Source organism: Anas acuta, chromosome 7 (assembly GCF_963932015.1).
Source record: "Anas acuta chromosome 7, bAnaAcu1.1, whole genome shotgun sequence".
Taxonomy (NCBI): Eukaryota; Metazoa; Chordata; class Aves; order Anseriformes; family Anatidae; genus Anas; species Anas acuta.
Genome location: NC_088985.1, coordinates 10,594,956 through 10,616,264, shown reverse-complemented (window position 1 = coordinate 10,616,264; position 21,309 = coordinate 10,594,956). Strand labels below are relative to the sequence as shown.

Sequence of the window (21,309 nt, the reverse complement as noted above, 5' to 3'; positions counted from 1 at the left end):
TTGTCTTATTTGGTTTTTGTTTTCTCTATATTGTTGTGAGTACAACTATTTTCATTTTAAAACATTGAGAAAGTCTGGACAGTAGGCTCAGGAAAATCCTCTTGCACCAGTCAGAGAGCTGAGAATAGAAAGGATCAGTATTCCTAAAACAAATCTATAGGTTTATGTTAGACCTGACTAAGCACTCACCTGACTCAGGCAGTTAGCTTGCTGAACAATGAACATGTGTTCCTCTCCCAGGAGGTGCTCACAACTTTACAAGACCCTGGTACTGAAATCAAGGAGGATGAGGAATCGGAGGTTGGGAGGGGAGAATCTCCTGATTTTCAGTTTTGTTTTGAGGTCTTGTCTGAAGAATTTTGTTAAATTACCATTAGAATGAGACAAAAAAAGAAGAAAGCCCAAAGGATTTGATACCAAATGAAGCTCAGCACAGAAGAGTCGCACCACAGAGCACTGCACCACACAAGACAGGCACCAAGATTGATCTCTTTTCTGCGCGCATTCACAACGAAGCATGGTGCAGCTGCTCGTTCATTCACCCCCAGCAATGGGCTTCGCATCAAAGGGTTCAATTAAATACATCATTAAGATTTTACTCCATGGAGAGTCAGGTAAGGCAGCAGAACTGTATATATTTTACCAACTGATCAGATTCAGCATTCATTCATGCTCCACAGTCTTTAAGAGTTTCAGTACAAAGGATCTTGTTTCACTTAGAAGAGCCTTGCCAACTGGCAAGATATTTGCTCAGAGGATTTGCTCAGAGCTCCAAGCAGCCACCACTGCAGTGGTATTTAAACACTTCAGAATCTGCAGCAGCAAATACCTTGCTCATACTTCTCAGCAATTAGGTTGAATGTGGCTGATTTTTTTTTTTGGAAAGCAGAAAAAATAATTTCCATAATTTCTACTTTTCAGCCATGTAAGGAAGAAAATATTTAAGTACTTCTGTTCTACCTTAACTACTATTCTTTAAAATGCTCTGTTTACAGACACAGGAGATCAACTGAAGGAAACAACGACATTAAGATTGATGCTGAACAGTATCAGCTTTCCCCTTCCCTTAAAAGAACATGTTCCTTAAGAATTGCAAATGTGTTCCTTTATGTTTGGGACAGATTTTAAGAGTTATCTCAGTACTCACCTAAAAGTACCCCTCTCCACATCCTGTCCACTTAGCCGGACATGGATCCCTTCTTTCAGAAAAGAGCCAAAAGCCATGTATTCTGCTAAAGCCCAGTCAACAACCCTGTTCTTGGTCATTTCCAAGCGAGCTCTCAAAATCCGAGAGAGTCCTACATTAGAATAAAGATAAGAAATCAATGGTCCTACTTTAAATAAATTTGACATTCATATTACATTCACCATTCTCCCCACTGGCTACAATAAGCTAGAACAGGAAAACCAATCAAGCTTAGATTGATGCTTTAAGTCTTAGTTGCTGATCTACTGTCTTCATCAAATGCAGAATAACTGCAGCCAAGTTAAATACAAATTCAATTCGTTTATCATAGTAGTTCTTCTAGGCCTGAACTGCTAGCAAAGTAAAATAACTTGTTTCCTAGGCAAAGGGTTGTATGTTGTTCATACCTTGTTTTAGCAGAAGAAAATAATATATGGCTATCAGAAACTACTGAGGACAATTAAAATGACTCATGGTCAAATACTTCTTCCTAAATATTTATTTTCACATTTCTAGCACCAAGTACTCTTTTGTAAAAGACTGAAAATGTCATCTATTGGGTTCTTCTCTCTTTCTCACTCATTTTCTCTTGGCATTTGTCTTATTGGATTCTGGAGATATTACAAAGAGAGAAACAGGCAGAGTTAATCAATATGATGAATATCAGGCAAATAGGAAATTGTACCAGCTGCCAATGGATTTTCAGTTGGTAAGCAATGGTTGCTGTTTTGTTTTACTTATGTTATTTTTTATTTTTTATTTTTTTTTACAGTGAAGACATACTTTGGTGAGCCAAAACACAAGTTGCAACACTGTGACTTTCAAAGGGAACAGAAAAAAACTTTGAAGTTGCATCCAGGTGCTTCCAGCTCTGAAGTTATGTAAGCTTACTGAATTCAGTGTCACTTGACACCACCTTATTTTCACATCTGCATTTATGCTTCTGGCAAGCTGTTCTATTTGTTATTTTCCCATTCTTCTCTTTGTTACTTTCCTCATCTTTACAAAAATCACCCTGCTTCCTCTCCATGTACAACTATTCTCTTAGAAATCATCTCACTTTAGACAATAAAATCTTGAAAACCATCTCTTCTTTATAATATACTAAGCAGTTGATAAAACAAAACTGTCTTCCAATTTGTTTTTTTGTTTTGTTGCTGTTTTTTTTTTTTTTGAAAGACAAGGAGATACTAAACTGTTTTGTTCTTAGTAGAAGGCCAAAGTACTTCAAAGGTACTTCATCCTCTTCCAATTCTAATTATCCCCAAATTTTCTCTCTCATGGCCTTTTAAACTGCATAAAAGAATCTAGCAGACCAAAGTTTGAGAACTATTTATCCAAGAGGAATGCTTTATGCTAAGATGAACCTATCTCATATACTGGCAAATATTACTTAGAGTCAAGGATTTAATCAAGTTAATAGAGGCTGACTTAATTTTTAATTAGAATGCTTAATACTAAATTTCATTGACTAACTATAATTTCAAATTTATCAGTATCACCAAAGTGCACAAACACGTAGAAGAGTTTAAGTACACCTGTTAGTTGTATGCGCTCAATGCGTTTGCTATTGATAACTAGGAATGCCTTACTCTCACTGCTGGTAGCAGTGCTTAGTTGTGCCAAAGGAACACAAACTCATGGAACATCTACGGCAAACACACTTTATTCCTCAATGGATGATTCTGGAGATGAAAGATTATCTAGAAATTTTATCCACAAAAAAAAAGTTCTCTCTCTTGATCCTACATACATTCCCTACAAGGCAACAAAAGAAAAGAAGATCCCCAAAGGAAAAAAAGATCCCCAAAGTGGCTCCACATTTCCCCATGAAATGAACGCATCTTTGTTCCCTGTAGAGCTGCTAGACTTCAACCTGACCAGGGATTAAAAGAATTAACTCAGAAGCCTGAGATAATGCCAAGCAATCCCTAAGTGAGACAAGTACATTTAGCTTTTTACTGCAATTAGATGCTAAATTCAGAACTAGATTTCTTCACCCCAAGAGCTAAGACTTTCTGAGAAAAAGCTGTATTTGTGCTATCATCAACATTACCTGCTAAGTTGAAAGGAAAACTTCGGCTGAATTTGGCCACACAAAGTTCATTCAGCTGTACTAAGATCAGGCTCATAGCATAACAGCAGTGTTGCCAGGTTTGAAAAGACCAAGCTCTATTTCTGAGCAGAAACTTGTCTAACTACAAGAAAAGCATCTTGAGTGAATCCCAAATTAACAGTAGTTTCAGCATTTGTAAAAACCTTAACAGTGCTTTCTGAGACGGATACCTCATTTCCCAGTTAGTCCTAAAACGTGCTGTGCAGAGGCAGCACTTTCCATGAGCATTTGATGAATTAAAGGACTATTAACTTAACATTACAATGAGTTTTACCTCCCTCAGAGAAAAATCTGTTTTAATATGGTAGGGAACAGAAGTGGTGTGACACTGAAAGAATATTACATTGATAACAGAGTAGAACCTTAACTGTCACATTCTCCTTGCCCCTAGGGTAGAAGAAGTAAAATAAAAGACGAGTCACAGGCATTTTCCTCTTTGGTAAAAGGCCCAACAGCAACTCATTTGCAGAAATACAAAACCTGAGCAAGAAATGCAGCCACTAGGAGAAACAAAGACTCCAGCTGACCTGAATGTATCTTGAAGTCTTTGACTGGCACTGAACTAGCTACATTGCCAATGTGAGTCAGCAGGTCTTCTGAAATGCCAGTTGGAGGACAGGACATGCTCTTGGGTTCTCCATCCACGTTAAAGAATCCTGGAAGTAGAAAACTAGCAAGTTCAGGGAACAATTAAGAGATTTCTATGCTATATACAATTTATTTAAAAATACACAACTCTTAATAGACATTCTAAGCAGCAGCCTAAATCTGTTCTTCACCTTTCAAAAGACAATCACTTTCTGCATGACAAGAGTACTTGATCTTACAGGCACACCATGATCTGTTTTGTTCCTACTTTCACTCCCTGCAAATCAAGTCCAACTGTGTGGGCAGAGACAGGCAATAAAAGGCATCTGGCACTTCAATCCCTCCAAGAAGGGAGCATGAGACATACTCCTCCCTCTTCCCAAAGGAACAAAGAAAATATTGTAAAAAAAAAAAAAAAACACCCTCTTTAGTAAACTGAAGAGAGGGTTTTCTCACAGAATCGTAGAATAGATTGATAGAATAGTTGGTGTTGGAAGGAACCTTAAAAATTATCTGGTTCTAACCCCCCTGCCATGGGCAGGGACCCCTTCACTACACTAGACCAGGTTGCTCAGAGTCACACCTTGTTTTCCACCTTTTTTTTTTTTTTTTTTAGAAAGGCTCCTCTTGCAAATTGTTCTGGCAGAAAGCTTTATTTTCTGTTAACACAGAAAAACTGAAAGTCACACAACTTTATTCGAAAGAAACATTCACTGATGTACATTTAAGAGTACTAGACTTAGGACTCAAAATAAAAGCACAGTGATATTAACACTAGGATATACGAAAGGACAGTTCTTACCAGGCCAAGGTGAATCAAGCCAGTGCTTAATGTGAAGAATCTTATTATCCTTAGATCTAGTGTATGCTTCTTCACATATTCGATCGTACTTTGCAATTTCTTCCTGTGGAACAAGACGCTTTGTTTTCAAAACACCCTTTTATCTGACAAACGATACCTACTGCTCAGTTATCTCTGAGGCAAGGCAGATAAATTTTTGCAAGGGAATAAAAAGCTTAAACTGCTTTTACTTCTTTATTGCTAGACAGAATTGCCATTTCTATAAGGTGATCAACATGAAGCTACAGTCGTATCCGTGAGCATTCAAATACCATCTCACTGCTGAAACAAGATTCATTCACACATAATCACCTTCTACAAATGTCAGAATCTAGTCAAATTTTTTCTACTCTATGTATTTCATAGCACTTTCCATCCCTTTGTTAAAGCAACACTTATGTACATTTATGTGAGATTTGTTCCTAATTACATCATATAGCAAGAATTAAGAAAATTGCTAAAGTAATACCTCCATGTAAATAAGCTTTAAAGCTTTGTATTTTACATGAAAACCAAATTGAAACAGGAAGTGTCAAAGGGTGAAGACTCAATCACAGTAAGGGGAGGAAGGCTTTTAAGCAGTTGCAGTTGTGTCTTCCTACTGACAGCTTAGTAAGTTCCCTTTAAGTCTGCTGACATACTGTACCTCAAACTCTTGCAGTGTTACAGTCCCATCTGCAATCAGTTTGTCAGCATACTTCTTCAGCACTGGCACTTGCTTATGAATCTGCTTGTACATCAAAGGCTGGGTGAACATTGGTTCATCCATTTCATTGTGCCCTCTCCTACGGTAACAAACCTACAAATGGAAAGATTGTTTCTGTTGGTAAAGAAAGATGAAATTTAAAAAGTTCATTTTACATGGTTTTACAGAGATTTAGCCTTATGGTATAAAAACATTTATGGATTCTTGTGGGGTTGTGTATTTTTTTTTAATTAAGAAACTAAAGGTCATTGAAATCAAACTATGTTTCTTGATTGGGTCTTCTAAGACACATTAAAATTAAAAGAATGATACATAAATGCACAGAATGAAAAGTTAAGAAACCCAAGACTTACTAAGTCAACTACCACATCTTTATTGAATGTGTTCCGCCACTCTGCAGCTACACTGCACACGTACATCACTGCTTCAGGGTCATCAGCATTCACATGAAAAATAGGAGCATTGACTACACGAGCAACATCAGTAGGATATGGAGAGGAGCGTGCCATACGGGGGTCTGTGGTGAAGCCAATCTAAAATATTCCAGAAAATTCCATTAAAATGATGACGTGGGCATCTCCCTATACTTTGCTTCGAATGCTTGATGTTTTTCACTTGACAGTCATTTTACACAACAGTAGTCTTAGGCTTTTCATTTTGGCTACCTATAGGATTATTTTTTTTCCTTTGCTCCCTCTAAAACTAAACAAAACAAACCTAATCCAGTTAATTGTTACAAACTGAATGAAATAAATGTTGCTGGTAAAATATTGTCAAGTCAGAGTTACTACATACTACAATTGTTTCAGGAACATCCTTGCCATTGTAATGAAAAGAGGGGACATTGCATGAAGCTAATAAAAAGGAATAAAAAATACACTAGCAACTACTCAGCACACAAATTGTTTGGGAAATGCTCTGCTTATTACCTGGTTGTTGACAACGACATGAATAGTGCCATTTGTGGTATAGGATGGAAGGTCACTAAGATGAAATGTCTCATAAACCACACCTTGTCCTGCAAAGGCAGCATCCCCATGTAATAAAATGGACATAACCTAAGAGGGAAGATAATACACACAAACACACACATATTTAAAAGCAAAACTGCAATTTAAGCTTCTCAGCAGGATTTCTCTACTCCATGTTTCTGTAATGCTTGTAAAATAGAACTGTATTTTTATAATAAACGATATAGACTTGTCAGCATTCTGTTGCCTTTATTGAGTTCCCAAATGAGGTAAGTTTTAAGCCTGCTTCCTGAAGTTAACCTTGAGGTAACATGCTAAAAGCTTTATCTAGTTCAATGGGTGCTATATCCCTTCTGTGAAGCAGAAATGGAAGAAGACTGCAACACAAAATTACTGGTAAATTATTTTTATTAAAAGTACTTTAAAACGTACCAGTAAGACTTACTGCAACATTAAACCCTTACCTTTTTCCCTGCCGTATCCCCTCGATAAAACTGTTCAGCTTTTGTCTTCCCCTGCACAACAGGATCAACTGCTTCCAAGTGCGAAGGGTTAGCCATCAGGGACAGAGTGATTTTCTTGTTTGTTGCTCTGTTGATCCTCTCATGGTACATTCCCAGATGATATTTTACATCCCCAGATCCCTAACACGCAAGATGTAGTCACAACTCAGGAATGTTATTCATACAAACTATATCTAACTGCCTAAAAATTCTGCTTCATTCTGTTAAATGGATTTCACAAACTGACTGCATCGCATGGTACGGAGCCATATTGGAGCAGTTCTTGAGGAACTCCAGACTGCCATAAGCCCAAGTAGAATCAGTTTGGGCAGGAGCAGAAGAAGAGAGTGACCAGGACAGAGCAACAGAGATGAAGTGTTACGGACTGACCAGCACCCCCTTTTCATGTTCCCCTGAGCCACCTGGGAGGAGGAAGTGAAAGAGGGAAGAAAGGGGAAAATGTGTTTTTATTGTGTTTTTAGTTCTCAGTGCTCTAGTCTGTTAGCTGGCAATAAGTTACATTAATCTCCCGATGCTGAGTCTGCTTTACCCGTGATGGTAACTGGTGAGTGTCCTTATCTCAACCAACGAGCTTTTGTTTCATCATATTTTCTTCCCCTGTTTTGTTAAGAAGGTGGTATGAGAGACTGGTGTGAAAGAGCTTAGCTAGTTGCCAGCATGAAGCCACATATTCTTACAGAATTGATACTCATTTCCCATTTATAAAACAAAGAAAGATGCCTAAAGATTACAAACACTGTTATATGATGTGGAACTGACCTATTTACAATCATTCTTTAGGCTTTATAACTAAGATATCTTCTGCATGTTACAGGTACAGTATAGTCTTTAAATTTGTTAATTTCAGATCATGTTTCTCAAACTAGAGAAAAAGACAATGCATTTCAGCAGCTGGTAACACTATTATGATAATAACTATGACCTAAAATGACTAAAAACTACCTTGAATATTGATCACTCTATGTAGATGTGTTGAAGAAACATCTTACCTCATCAGCTGCTTCAAGTTTGGGATCAAACTGACAGAAGATCTGCTCCAGCTCTTTTCGGATGACATTAGCCAATACATTCAGCCTACCTCTAAAAAAATCCAAACACAAGTATGTCTCAAAAATGGTAATAACAGAATTAACAGTATAATTTTTTTTTTAAAAACAGCCACCACCTCCATCAGAAATTTGCAATTCAGAAATTCACTTTAACCTTTTGAACTTCAAATCCTTCATTCTACCCTTCTCCATCCCATTGCAAAGTTCCTCCAACACATTCCCACTGACAGCGCATAACACCTACTTATCCAGGTATAAACAATTAATTTTGTAGCAATCTTACAAAGATAAATTTTAACATGCAATTTTAACATGATAACATTAATAATTAAGACAGACTGCAGAAGTAAGAGAGATTATCTTGCCTAGCTTTCTCAGTTCTAGACTCAATGGGGTAACTATTGCAGCTCCTGCTACACTTATTTTCATCTTGAAAGTACATAGTTACATTTAGCATTCACCTGTGAAGCCTGTAGCTTCCCACTGACATATTGTTACAGTTCTGTGTTCCCATTAATCACTATAACTATCTCTTGCTTCTCCAGCTTCTCTAGTATCACCTTTGTTAATAAGATTCTACAGGTTAAGCCTGTCTTAAAACACAAGTCCATTCACTGAGGGGCTTCCACTGACATTACCTATGAGGCATCCCCATTATAACATATTCAATTCCCATTTCACTGGATTTATCAATGATGGTCTTAAGTGCAGGAATCATTACTTCACATCCTTCCAAACCAAATCTCTTCTCAGAAGACCACTTGCGAGCAAGGAAATCTTCAAATCTTTATTAAAAAAAAAAAAAAAAAAAAAAAGAAACAGTGTTTGCATTAAGAAAATGTGGCAAAATTGTTGTAAAAAGTATTGTCAAAATCTTTTATCAAATAAAATTACATTACCGTGTTTTAAAACATCTGTGAATACACATTTATAGCCCTCCGGTGGGAAGTCATGTGCTGGGGATGGAGAAGACCCTGGACAGAATTAAGTATTCCTCCTCCATCTGAGAAATATTTACCATAACTTTGAAACAATTCAGATGAGAAGAAGAGTCTCCACCTCAGACAAAATTCATTTCCCAAGTTAAACCCTGCTCCTTTCAATGTATAAACCTCCCCAGCAAAGAAGTCTCCTCTATGGATTGAAAAAGCCACGAGAATTGGTATTTGCTGGAAGTAACAAATACTTGAAGAAAACAGGAGCAGAAAGCATGCCTATTTCAATGACAGAGCTCCACAGACTACGTGAGGCACCGGCTGGTAACATGCCAAGAACAAAGACACTGGAATCTCTGCCTCAGCTGCAGCTGGGGATAGATGTCCATCTCTGACAATTCTCTGCTTTTTCATTCTTTAATGCATTTGGGCCAGAGGCAATGCAAGTGGTTAAAATGTACCTTTTAACAAATGCTGAAAGGGTCATATGTTGTAAAGCCTGGAGATACAAAATGCAAACAGAATACATCTTCATGAAAATAACTGTATTAGTTACATCATCTTTGCAATGTTGGGCTTATAACACTGCCATAATCCATTAGTATTTGGCTTACTCCTCACTTAGAATGATGACATTTACCTCTTCAGAATGAAATTGTAAAAGAAATGAAATGAAAAGACTCTCCTTAGCTAACCCATGAATACCTTTACAATTCAGGCATCTGAGCAGCAAGCCAGATCCTCAGCTAAAATATGCTGCCATAATTCCTCAGAAGTCAGTGAGGTTATGCCAGTTCATATAAACTGAAAGCAGGGTCCTATGTGAACAGCAGGCCCTACAGGGCAAACCAAAGTGGTGATTGGACAGACCATTTTCCTTCTCCTTTAGCTGCCAGTTAAGCCAGCACTGCACAAGTAGAAAGTTCATCATTTGAGGCAGGCTGTCACTGTGTGTGTAGAATTACAATATTTCATAAGTCCCCCACATATGCCAGTGTGAGTTCACAAGGGCAGGCAGCTCTGCTGTCGCTGCATGTATTCAGTACCCAGCAAGGAGCCAGTCTGATGAAAGACAGCTGCTGACAGAAGGAGGAATCTGGAAAGACTTGACCCTGCACAGGTGTAAGAAGATGCTCAGACCAGACTACAGAGTCGTCATCTCTCTTTGACATGTTGACTGATGCACACACACAGAAACTCAAAATATTCAGTGTTTTATGGCAGGAAGACCCTTTGTTCAATAAACTGTTTGTAAACACCGCAAAGGATGAGAAATCTTACAGTAAAACACAGTTTCAAGTACCTAAGCATGTAGTACTTCGAAGTAACATTTTTAAGAACAGATTCTTGAGCAAAATTAGGCTTTACAACCAGCTGTTCACAAAACCAGTTTTCTTGATCATTTTCAGACAAAACAAGCAGGCTAGAGATAGATGAATGGAAACTTATTTAAACTTTTTTCTTCCATTTTCAGCAGACAATTAATTTATCAGAAGAACATTTGGCTCCTTCATGCTACTAGAAACCGAAGATTTTTCCACAGCTTGGACAGGCAGGAATAGGCATTTTTGCTGCTGTCTCAAGATAAATGGAGATGGTTCATATTGAGGGCTTGTTAAACAAACTTACTCAAGTGCAATATTCACTTTGCTGTTAAGTGATTTTTTTTATTTTTTTACTTCTGTTTAAATTTAACTTTTAGCCAAACAATCTTGTTACGATACTGGCAAACAAAATACCTGGCAAAATATCTTCCAAGACCTCCAGTGGGTACTTCATTTTAAAGTACTTGAACAGAGAAGCTTAATCAATAAACAAGCCTTCAAATATTGCTAACTCTCATGTTTATCATATATGCAAACTGTTTCAAAATGTAAGAACTGTAATAAATCTCATGCCTGAGAAGAGAGTCTCATTCAAGGGAAGAAAGGGTAATTCAATCTCTGGTGATACAGTATTCCTATACAGATAGCCACAACAGGAGCAATCAATGAGCTGTTTCCAAACATACTTTCAGATATTGCAGAGAACAAAATTCTTTCTGCCAGGTCATGCAACAGTAGAGCACATTTTGGTGTACCTCAAAAGGCAAAGGGCAAAAACATAACTTGAAATAACACTGTCTCTCTCAAATCCAGTCCCATCTTGGCACCGTTTGACTGTTAGCATCCCAGTGAGTCAAACAAAGCTCATGTCAACGTTTCACCCATCTACAAATCCTCCTTGAGCTGACAGTTAGGACAACTTCTTTTGATGACATGCTACCAGAAAGATGTACAGTACATACCAACTGTCAGAAGATCTGTATCCAAAGTTGTTCTGTTTTCTGAAACAGTTTATGAATCTTTAACACATAGGAGTAAGATGTTTCAACTAGTTTGCTGAAACAATTTTTTCACGGTTTTCTCCAAAAGTTAATGAAAACATTGCCAGATTCACTACTAAAGCCTGTGCAAGCGTTAAACTACACAGACTTCCTTTTAAGAAAACAGAACATGAAGTCATTACACAGATCTTGACATACCTCACAGTACACGCTTTGCCTTGTCATCGTAGCCAGGTTAACTGCACTTACCTGTACTCCAGATTTCATTTAGACTCTTCACCTCCACATCAACAGTTTATTGAGCTTCCCACACCACATTACGCCCAGCAATCACAGCACAGTTTCCCAGCACCACTCCAGCATACCTCATTGAGCGCACCAGCCTTGCCAACAAAGTCCTTTTTTCCTCATTAGTAAACTTCATAACACCTGGCGTCTCAAACTTCTGCCGGATCCACTGGCACTGCTCCACATCATTGATGAACATAAACTCCAAGCCTATGTGTTGGCAGTAGGTATTCTAGGATGCCAAAGAACCAATACAGAAGCCTTAGGAATTAACTGGCCATGAGGAAGCAAGTATATTTTTAAAATTATCCTTTCTGTTACTTTTCTGAAAGCTATCTTCCCCACACTAGTCCTATAAGCAAACAAATATTTTAATGAATCCAGTTTGTGTGCCGGCAAATTAAAACTTTCTCTACAAAGCAACATTTCAAATGAAAAAGTATTGCATGATGATCCAGCATCATGCAATACTTTCAAAATAGGCCAACATATCTGCCTTAAACTTACTGGCTTATTTCACCTAATGTGAAGCTTTTCTTACTGGCATAGTCCAGTCTTTTCTTATATGCAAAGATTGAGTGATTTATCAGAATTTATCCCGTCTTTTTAAAACACCACCTAAAGTCAAGTAATAATGGCAATAACAAGACAGCTATAAAGCCTCATGCAAATTACTTGATAGCTGTCAATTCTCAGAAGGCTGAAAATCCAAAAAATAAGCCAAGCTGCTCAGACCAGAGAAATGAGAGGAAAAAATGGCAAAAACACTTCAAAACTTTTAGTTCCTTCTATTTTTTTTCTTACTTTAAAAAGAACATTGCACCCCAAAAACACGTTCAAAACAAAGTCAATAAAAAAAACACATTGTGAGTTTGAGTTAAAACCATTCTGAACAAACAGTACGTGCTCTCTGCTACCTCTAAAAAGGAATTTAATGTTAATTTCAGCAGGAAAAAAAAAATCTAAAGCTCTGGCAAGAGGATGGAAAACTGGAAGGTTATTTCCTCTTTAACACAAATCAGTGTCTTGAGGCTTTTAGATTTTCCTATTGATTTTCTCCATTTATTTGTACATTATGATTTTAAGGATTCTCTTGAAAAGTGCTGCACAGACATGCTAGAAGTACAAAAACCAAAAAGCAAATACAGAGCTCTAAAGCACAACACAAATGTGCTTATGCATCAGATAAGCGGCTCTAACCATGGGTCAGATGTGCAAGTCAACACATTCCCTTAGTAACTGTATGCAAGTGTTTTATCTGTGAAACACAAAGTACTAAAGGTTCTACTCCTTTCAAGCAACATAAGCTCTTTTTGCAAAACTATGGCCTAAATTAGTATTCTACCATATTCACATTTTTATACTCATCCTTAATCTATGCATTCCAGACATCCAGTCAATGAAACTAATGGAGCTACCATCTCTAAAAAAACATTCAAGGGTTATTTTGCTGTCATTTGCTGTATTAATAATTGTCAGTTCTTTGCGACTTACAACTAGAAAAATGTTCACTTGTTTTGGAATCTCAAACCACAAATCAAAGATGTCACACTGACCTCCAGCCGTTTGATGATCTCTCGTAAAGAAAGACTGTTCTCATTTCCTCCTATGAAAGTGGTTGTAGGCAGCTGAAAGACTTTGTCCAAATCCGATTCATGTAAACCATAAAACCCTACAACATATGCATTATCAATTAGCAAAGCAAGGTATGAAACAAAAACGAAATTAGAATTGTTTTTCAAGCCACCACAAACTGAAGTTTAATAAAGAGATATTAAAAAAGAAGGACACAGATCAAGAATTGAAAATGTCAATATTTTGAATGCATCCATCGGTACAATGAGCTGGATTCAATTCTGGAATTTAAAGAAATGTGTTCATTAAATAGCAGGAGTACAAGACTGATAAGGAGTACAAGACTGATATCAATGCAAGTTAAAGACTATGCACGCCAATGTTAAACCTGAATGGGAAAAGGAAAAATGGCTTTTTAAAATTGTGTGTGTATATATGTATTAAACTTAAAATACATTTTATAAATAAATATTTACATAGAGAGAAATTATATGTGTGCACATATAAAATATTTAAAAGTATTTAAATATTAAAAAATAAAGTTTCTCTATTTTTATTTTTGAATGCTTTGTCTTGATTCAAGATATGTTGCAGACATCCACTGATCTGACAACCAGCACATAACTCTTAAATCCATGTATAATAGTGCTCTGCATTCCCTTTTAAACTTACTTCTTGAAGATAATAGACAAAAAAGCAATTTAAAGATTAAGTATGGAACTTAGCATTTGGAGTTGGAGTCAGGCCAAAGAACCGTGTTGCCATCACTTTTACTATACAGCACTTTCAGTAATAACACATTCTGTTTTAAAGTTAATATATTTTCATAGATATTTTAAAATAATATATAGTAAAACAATACATTTTAAAGCATTGAATCTGACATGACTAAAACAGGTGTCTGTGTACCACCTTGTCTTCTTTCTGGCACTATATTTGTCTTTTTCAGGACCAAATTAATTCTCTTTTTCTGTAACACACACATACACAAAAATGGAGAGCATAGTTTCATTTGAAACAAAGTAGTGCTACCATCCTATATTATTTTTCTTTGCTGTCTTTCTGTCAGACTTCACAGGCTCCTCATGCTGTGTCATGCAAAAAACAGAACACATGCAGGCACACACAGAACATCTGTGCTTCATACCATAGCACTGCATATTTATGGAAGCATCACTTCATGTTTAAAGAGATACAATCTTACTGAAAACCAAGAGCTACTAAAAGCAATTCTAGAAATTGAACCACTTATTTGGTAGGTACAGCTGTAACTAGATGCATTTTAAAAGAAACTCTCAGAATAAACTGCATACCATGAAGTTCCTAGAAGAAGAAACCAAAGATGAGACAAGGAAAAAAAAAAAAAAACACTAAAATACTTTCTGGACTATCAGAGGCCTTTCACAAGTTTTCTGCCTGGAACATTCAAGGATTTTTGTGTCAGACAGCATTTGAAATCCTTTTTTTTTTTTTCCCCTCATTTTTTTTTCCTCCTGTTCCAAGACTAGGTTAGCAACTGTTTCCCCTCACAAAGTGAAATGTCACTTCAGTTACCACACTCTGAGGCACATCCCTCCCAAATCATTTAGTTCCAGCACATTTTTCTGGTGCTCACAACGCCTTCAGTATGATCCTTTTTGGCCAGTCACAACACTGCACTAAGCTGTCTGCAAAACGTAAAGAAATTTGTACTGACTTGCCAACAATTACCCATGATCAGAACAAATTATTTTTAGTTAGTAAACTCTGTTGTGTTTTCTAGTAGGTACTTCCCTTTAATTAAAACTGATAAACTTCAAAGTGAACCTTGATTTGTGAAAGCACCTCTGCCCTTAAAGACTTACGCACTCTACTAGTGCCTTTGAACAATCAAAGGTCAGAACTGCTTCTTCCCTACCACCAGAAATAGAAAGAACAGAAGCAAAGAGGCAGTAGATGTACTTAAAGTAAAACTAAGCAGAACTTGTTTTATCTACTGCTTGCACTATGTTTTATGTAAGGTCCAAAGAGCTTCCCTACATATCAAAGAAAAATTGATTCACTGTCCTTAGCAAGTAGAATACCCCATTTTAAGCAAACCAGGTGGATTAAAAAGTAGAGGAAAATCAATCAGACGTTTCTTTATTGAAATAGAGCAGGAACAAAGAAACCGATCAGAACAATTCCTCAAAGAAATGCCCTCTTACCAACCAGAAAACCCCTTGCAAAAGCAGATCCCAGTGTAGTATATTCTTCCAGCAGCAAACTAAAATGCTCACTGTTGGATTACATACAATTCAAGAATTCTACAGTTTTCATGTTTTCCTCATGAAAACTTCAGACTTCTCAAAGTCTAACAGAAGGGGTAAGTAGCAGAGGCTAGAATCCAACTTTGGCATAGAACTACTACCAAGTTCCTTCAACCCACAATTTTGCTTATTGGTTTTGTTTTTTGTTTTTTTTTTTTCATATTGATTAGCCTACATGTCCCCAGTCAAAACAAGTATCAAGCATAAAGGATATGAAAGCAATTTAGAACACCAGAATCTTGGCCTTCTGTACTGATTAGTCATAATGTCTGGTGTGGTTAAAAAAAAGAGGACTTCCTTTTTTATGTTCTGCTTATAATCATTATTGATAAGAAGGTGAATTCACGGGAACCTTAACTTTGCTTTTGGAGTAGAAATTCCATCATCCTGAAATCTGAGCCTCCTTACAGAGGCACAAAGAACTACTCTGTGATATCATCAAGCATAAAATGTAGAAGCCTCCCTGAAATGTCTTCTTCAATCACTTCAACCCAGGAGACAAAAAAGACAAGTAACCATTGCAAATAATAAGGCATACAGTGTACTCACCAAGTTTATCGATTGTAGTGATTAAGTCAGATGGAACAAATGAATCCAAGTCTGCATCCAGAATCCCAAGAGGATCTAGCTGAGCGACATGATGGCCACGAATCTAAAAAAAAAAATAAAGGAATAAAGTAAGAGAAAGAGAGAAAACATGCTAATAAAAGTCGGACAAAAAGTCACCAATATCTCTCCAAAGTATGTAGATAGGCCATGAAGTCAAAATAAGCAAGCACTACTAAAGTCAAGAGAGAGTCAGATTTGCGTTTTTTTCCCCTAAGAACAGAAAATAAGCATTATATCTCAGGATATGTACACTATTTCTATTAATAGCTGTTTACTATACATTAGGATGCAAGTTTTAGTTTGGCACACAATTTAAAGTAAAATTACACTGAAATCTAAGTAAAGAAACTGCTGAAGATGGTAAAATCTGAATCTCTGGGTAAAATTAAGAAAAGATGACTAGTCTATAAATCATTTGCTATTTCTGTCATTTTGTATTTTTGTCTGAATCCTTCTTTCAGCAGCTGCAGAATACCAAAATATGGCATTGCTGACCTAAAACATGGATTGATGAAAAAGAAATTCCTATTGGAATTGAAGGGATCAGTCTTCATGAGCCTGGCTCCATATCACATAGCAACATCTATTTTCATTTAAGGAATTTTGGTAATTTCATCTACCATATGAATGATATTCAAGACATGAGGGAACACACTCCGTGTTAGCAGAAATACTGGTGTCGTGTGCCACAAGTTGCTATAGATTAGTGCATTATATTAACGCGTGACATTGCTGAAGAAATAACTAATTGATTCAATAGAGCCATACAAGTTTTTTTGTTTTATACAATGCCTTTTATACATGAATCGAATGTACCAAATTAGCTCACAAAGTTTTTTCAATGAATATATTACTGTTTTCTCCTTATTACTTTTCTTTTTAAAGGACAAAGTTCAGATCACCTGGATAGATTTTCATTCACACTAAGTACTCTACTTGTCTCTGGGAAAAATATTAATACACTGCAATATTAATAATAAATTACATCACACAGTAATAAAGAGTGATTAAAGTGTGGCTCATTTACAAGACGTGACTTACAAAAACACTATTCAGATATTCTACATTTGCAGGAAAGTTCACAACAAAATCCCTTCCACTAGTAAGCAAACAAACCAAACTAAGGCATCTTTTGTAGAACCACCAGACGTGTAAATTCAGTCTTGCCTCTGAGATTCTTTGCATCTCATGAATCACCAGCAATAAAGCTCTGACAGGCCAAATGATGCCCACGGCAACATCTGTGCCACCTCATTGTTTACAGCAGCACAAAGTCTATCTGACTGGAACTAAGCAAACAATTCTGTCTCAAGCATCATCAACAGGAAAGAATTCACCTCCCTAAACTACATCTGCTGCGCAGTATTAGCAGGAAGATGAGGATTAGCAAGAACGCCAAAACCCAAAAGAGCAAATCAGTAAAGCGCTGTGCCATGTTACACGCCAGGAGCAGTCAGATCTTTAAGTAAAGCACAGTATTTCCCACAATATCAAGTTACTTTTTAATAACAGCACTCCAAAATGGGAAACTTAACAATTTGGCAACAGATAACTGGTAAGCTAACACTAGACACTCCATTATAACGAAAATGTATACAATAATCTAGTTTTCTAGCATGTGCCTAATACAATACACACAATACAAAGAGAGGTATAAATTCAGTAGTACAGGTTGGGGAAAATCATAGCTGTCTTCTTTTCTACCCACCTACAAACAAGCTACACAACAGAGCTCATACTCTGATTGCAGAACAGTCATTATTACCCATAATAAGTGGGACCTAAAGGAAACCAAAAGGATGGAAAAAAAAAAAACAAAAAAAAACATAATTGCAAGATGCATTAAATTCATCAACCCTGGGAGAGAAGGGGTATTTTTAAAAATTAGCCAAACAAGAAAAGGCCTAAAGTAAGAGTGTCAAAACTGCCGTGCATGAGATTCATCATCTACAAGAAACTTCCGATCACTAGTCCTGGAGAGATTACAAATATCTGGGAGACGATAAAGTGATGCAAAGGTAAAAATATTTAGAGACTGTTACTACAATGATATTGTTCTGGAAAGGTTCCCCATACCCTGCCATGATTTTCCCATAGGAAAAAAAAACAACTACATATACCACAACTTTTATACATGTCTATGCTCCCAAGCAAAAAGGTTTGTATTTTTCCAGTGCATAAGTACTGTATGAAAATTACACACAATATACTTTTATAGACAGCTGCATCCTCATCATTTGGTTCATAAGAATAATGTGCCGTCACAACTGACAGTATTTAAAACTGGCTGTCCTGGTTTTGGCTGAGATAGAGTTAGTTTTCTTCCCAGTCGATGGCACAGTGCTGTGTTTTGGATTCAGGACCATGTAGAATATTGAGAACCAAGGACAATGTTGAGAACAACGCTGATAACACGCGGATGTTTTAGTTGGTGCAGAGCAGTGCTTGCACAGAGCCAAGGGTCACTTTTCAGCTCTTCATGCTGCCCTGCCAGCGAGGAGGCTGGTGGTACTGCAGAGCTGGGAGGGGACACAGCCAGTACAGCTGGCCCAAGCTGGTCACAGCTGCCCAGCTGCTTGCTGGGTTAAACCACAACGCTGGCTCAATTTGCTCTTGACTTGATTTACGAGAGAGCAACAAAACCAAAACCTTGGCCCTACTGCTGCAAGCATCACTGAATAGAGGAAAAACTACCACCACCTATGCTTGTGAGTAGCTGGAGGAGATGGGGGCTTTCAAACTTCAGTCAGATTGAAGAAAGTAAATGTCAGTATCACAGTTCAGACAGTGACAACTTTGATTGTATCTGGGAGCTCAACTCTAGTCTCTTCTCTATCAAAGAGGAACAAGGTTATATTGCTAAAGTATCCATTAACCTGGAAGCATTTGAGAGTGACTTAGAAGTGAAAGTGAGCTTTTAAAGCAGGAAATGCAAAGAACAAACGTGTAACTTAGCAGGGTTGCCATCCCTAAAGGCTTTCAAGACTAATAAAGACTGAAAGCCCCCTGCCCTTTAATACCTGCCCTTTAATATCTTTGATACACCACATGGGAAAGAGCTGTAATTCAGTTACTAGAAATGCTGTGTGAACACAAAAAGGATAATCTAGGAGAAACAAGAATCCAGGGTGGGAGGGGCTGCGTTTTCATCCGTATCAGAACAGCTGAAAAGTAAAGACAAGTTGTTGTGAGAAATAGAAGCTCATGAAGTACACCGTATCCACTGTGCCCAGTTTTCATAAGAGATAGGGTGAGAGTGAAAAAGGGGATGAGAATGAGCAAGCACAAAATTGCAAGTGAACATGCAAAAAAGAGACAGCACACGAGCAAGCAAGAAAGCAAGCAAGCAAGATCTTTCAGCTTAATCAGATGAGATAAAACAGCCTCTGTGTGCTCCATTTCCAAGCTTGGTAAATCTTTCTCCTGCTGAATCATACCATCTTCAATCTGGAAAACATACATCACCATGCTGGACTCTCAAGCCAAAAGGATTCATGGAAGTAACTTGTAGTCTTTACAGGGTAACATTAAGGGCTAAATGGTGATCCTGTCTAGACCATGAAATCTAACAGGAGTTAGTCTAAATGACCTATTTTTACTCACCTTCTGAATAACCTGGTGGTTACTGCTAAGGACAGCATATCCTGGAAACACGGCTTGTAGATTGTGCCCCAATGCAGATATCCCCTAGCACAATGAATTTTATGCAGTTTGCACATTTCGTTTTTTGGGACTGAACAAAACCAGGTGAAACAGGCAAATAGAAGTGACTGTTCACTGTCAATGTTTCTAACAGATAATTAAATACTGTATTAGTATTATACCTCGTAGGCAATTTGGAAAGCATGACAAAGCCATGCAGCCAAAAAAAACAAGTGATCGCTATATACAGTAACCGTAGCCATCAAATTAAATTTACAGTACTGTACCACACTGCACTTTGATTCATCATTTGTAAAGCAATTTGCAGATCTTGGCAAAAAAAAAGTTTCATTATTTTTCTTGTTTCAGAGCAAACAAATTTTGGTTTGGTTTTTGTTTTGTTTAAACTCTCCTCCTGGGTTGAGGGATCTTTTAACGTGAAGAGAAATCCATTACTAATCTGAAAACAAATCAGTTACTAGAGATTAATGTGTAACAAGAACAAAAATTAGTAATGTCTTGTAAATGAAGTTATCATTTTGAAGGCCATTGCAACAGTTAGTGCACTGAGGACAATTTTAATGTTTTTAAATTGAATGTGATTTTATTACTTCCGTTAGTTGGAAAAAAAATAAAGACTTTTTTTTCAGTTTAACACTTTTAGTTAGAGTTGAAGTGTTTGCCTCTTATTATCCTGACGTACACATCACTTCAGAAGACACTATACTATCCTTCACACCTCCAGAAGGCTTTCTGTACTATTTCATCAACCACAGTGCTAAGAAGCGCTGTTTACAAACATAGAAAAGAAAAAAAAGTCAAATGGATATGGCTACTCTTGCAATTTTTGTTGTAACTTAAAAGAAAAGAGAAATTTTAAGAAAAATTACCCCTGATCTACCATACTACACGATCTACAAGTGCTACAAGACTAGTCTTATTCTGTATTATTTTATGAAAACACAGTTTAAGAAGACAGTCAATTTGAACAGGAGACCCTTTGCTACAGATAGGAAAAGGAAAAGATAAACCCTTTCTAATATAATGTGAGGGATAAGTGTAATATCTTAATTAGTTAACATTTAGCAGAGATGTTAAAAGTATTTGTATTTTAATCGAATTTGTTTTACGTTTTAAGAGTTAAATCAATAACAGCAAATACAAATGTGCCATATGCAGGGTCAAAGGATTCACAAACTCTGAAGGACCAAGCCAAAAACCCCTTGAGCCAGCACTGATAATGATGCTCTCTCAAAACCACAAAAAGAACTCCCCACATTACTAAAATGGAAACAGGACAAAAACAGGTACACTTTTGAGCTAGTGCCAAGTTTAATTTTTTCAAAGAATTTCAGCCAAAATGGAAAAAAAAAGTCCCAAGAATTGCTGGGCCACAGACTTCAAATATTTGCTCCAAATGTCAAACAAAATCCATGAGTGTTTTGCGTTGATACAGAACTTTAAAACCTAAATCTGATTCAGCTTCAAATTAAAATGTCATTATCATTAAATGTATCAAAACAGTCACTCATTTAATAAACACCTCAGCAAGTCACAACGCATCAAAGCAGAGGCAGTAGTCAGAGACACCATTCTAGTACACTGTTCATGCTTTCTAGACATAGATTCCAAAAAGAAAATCTACTTCAGACAGAAAAGAAGAAC

The 21,309-nt window shown here is 36.9% G+C and overlaps 1 protein-coding gene across 7 annotated transcripts in view; it reads right to left on the bottom strand.

Annotated features, from left to right (window-relative positions):
- Positions 1-21,309, bottom strand: part of OGDHL (oxoglutarate dehydrogenase L) — a 57,059-nt gene that overhangs the window by 24,213 nt on the left and 11,537 nt on the right. For all 7 annotated transcript variants that reach the window (XM_068687956.1, XM_068687949.1, XM_068687950.1 and 4 more), the window contains 12 exons: positions 15,943-16,045; positions 13,087-13,202; positions 11,608-11,762; positions 8,620-8,766; positions 7,922-8,012; positions 6,873-7,052; positions 6,367-6,495; positions 5,791-5,970; positions 5,378-5,530; positions 4,693-4,795; positions 3,830-3,958; positions 1,148-1,298 (listed from right to left, as the gene is read on the bottom strand). In XM_068687956.1, coding sequence (XP_068544057.1) covers positions 1,148-1,298; positions 3,830-3,958; positions 4,693-4,795; positions 5,378-5,530; positions 5,791-5,970; positions 6,367-6,495; positions 6,873-7,052; positions 7,922-8,012; positions 8,620-8,766; positions 11,608-11,762; positions 13,087-13,202; positions 15,943-16,045 — 1,637 coding nt within the window. The remainder of the gene's footprint in view (positions 1-1,147; positions 1,299-3,829; positions 3,959-4,692; positions 4,796-5,377; positions 5,531-5,790; positions 5,971-6,366; positions 6,496-6,872; positions 7,053-7,921; positions 8,013-8,619; positions 8,767-11,607; positions 11,763-13,086; positions 13,203-15,942; positions 16,046-21,309) is intronic.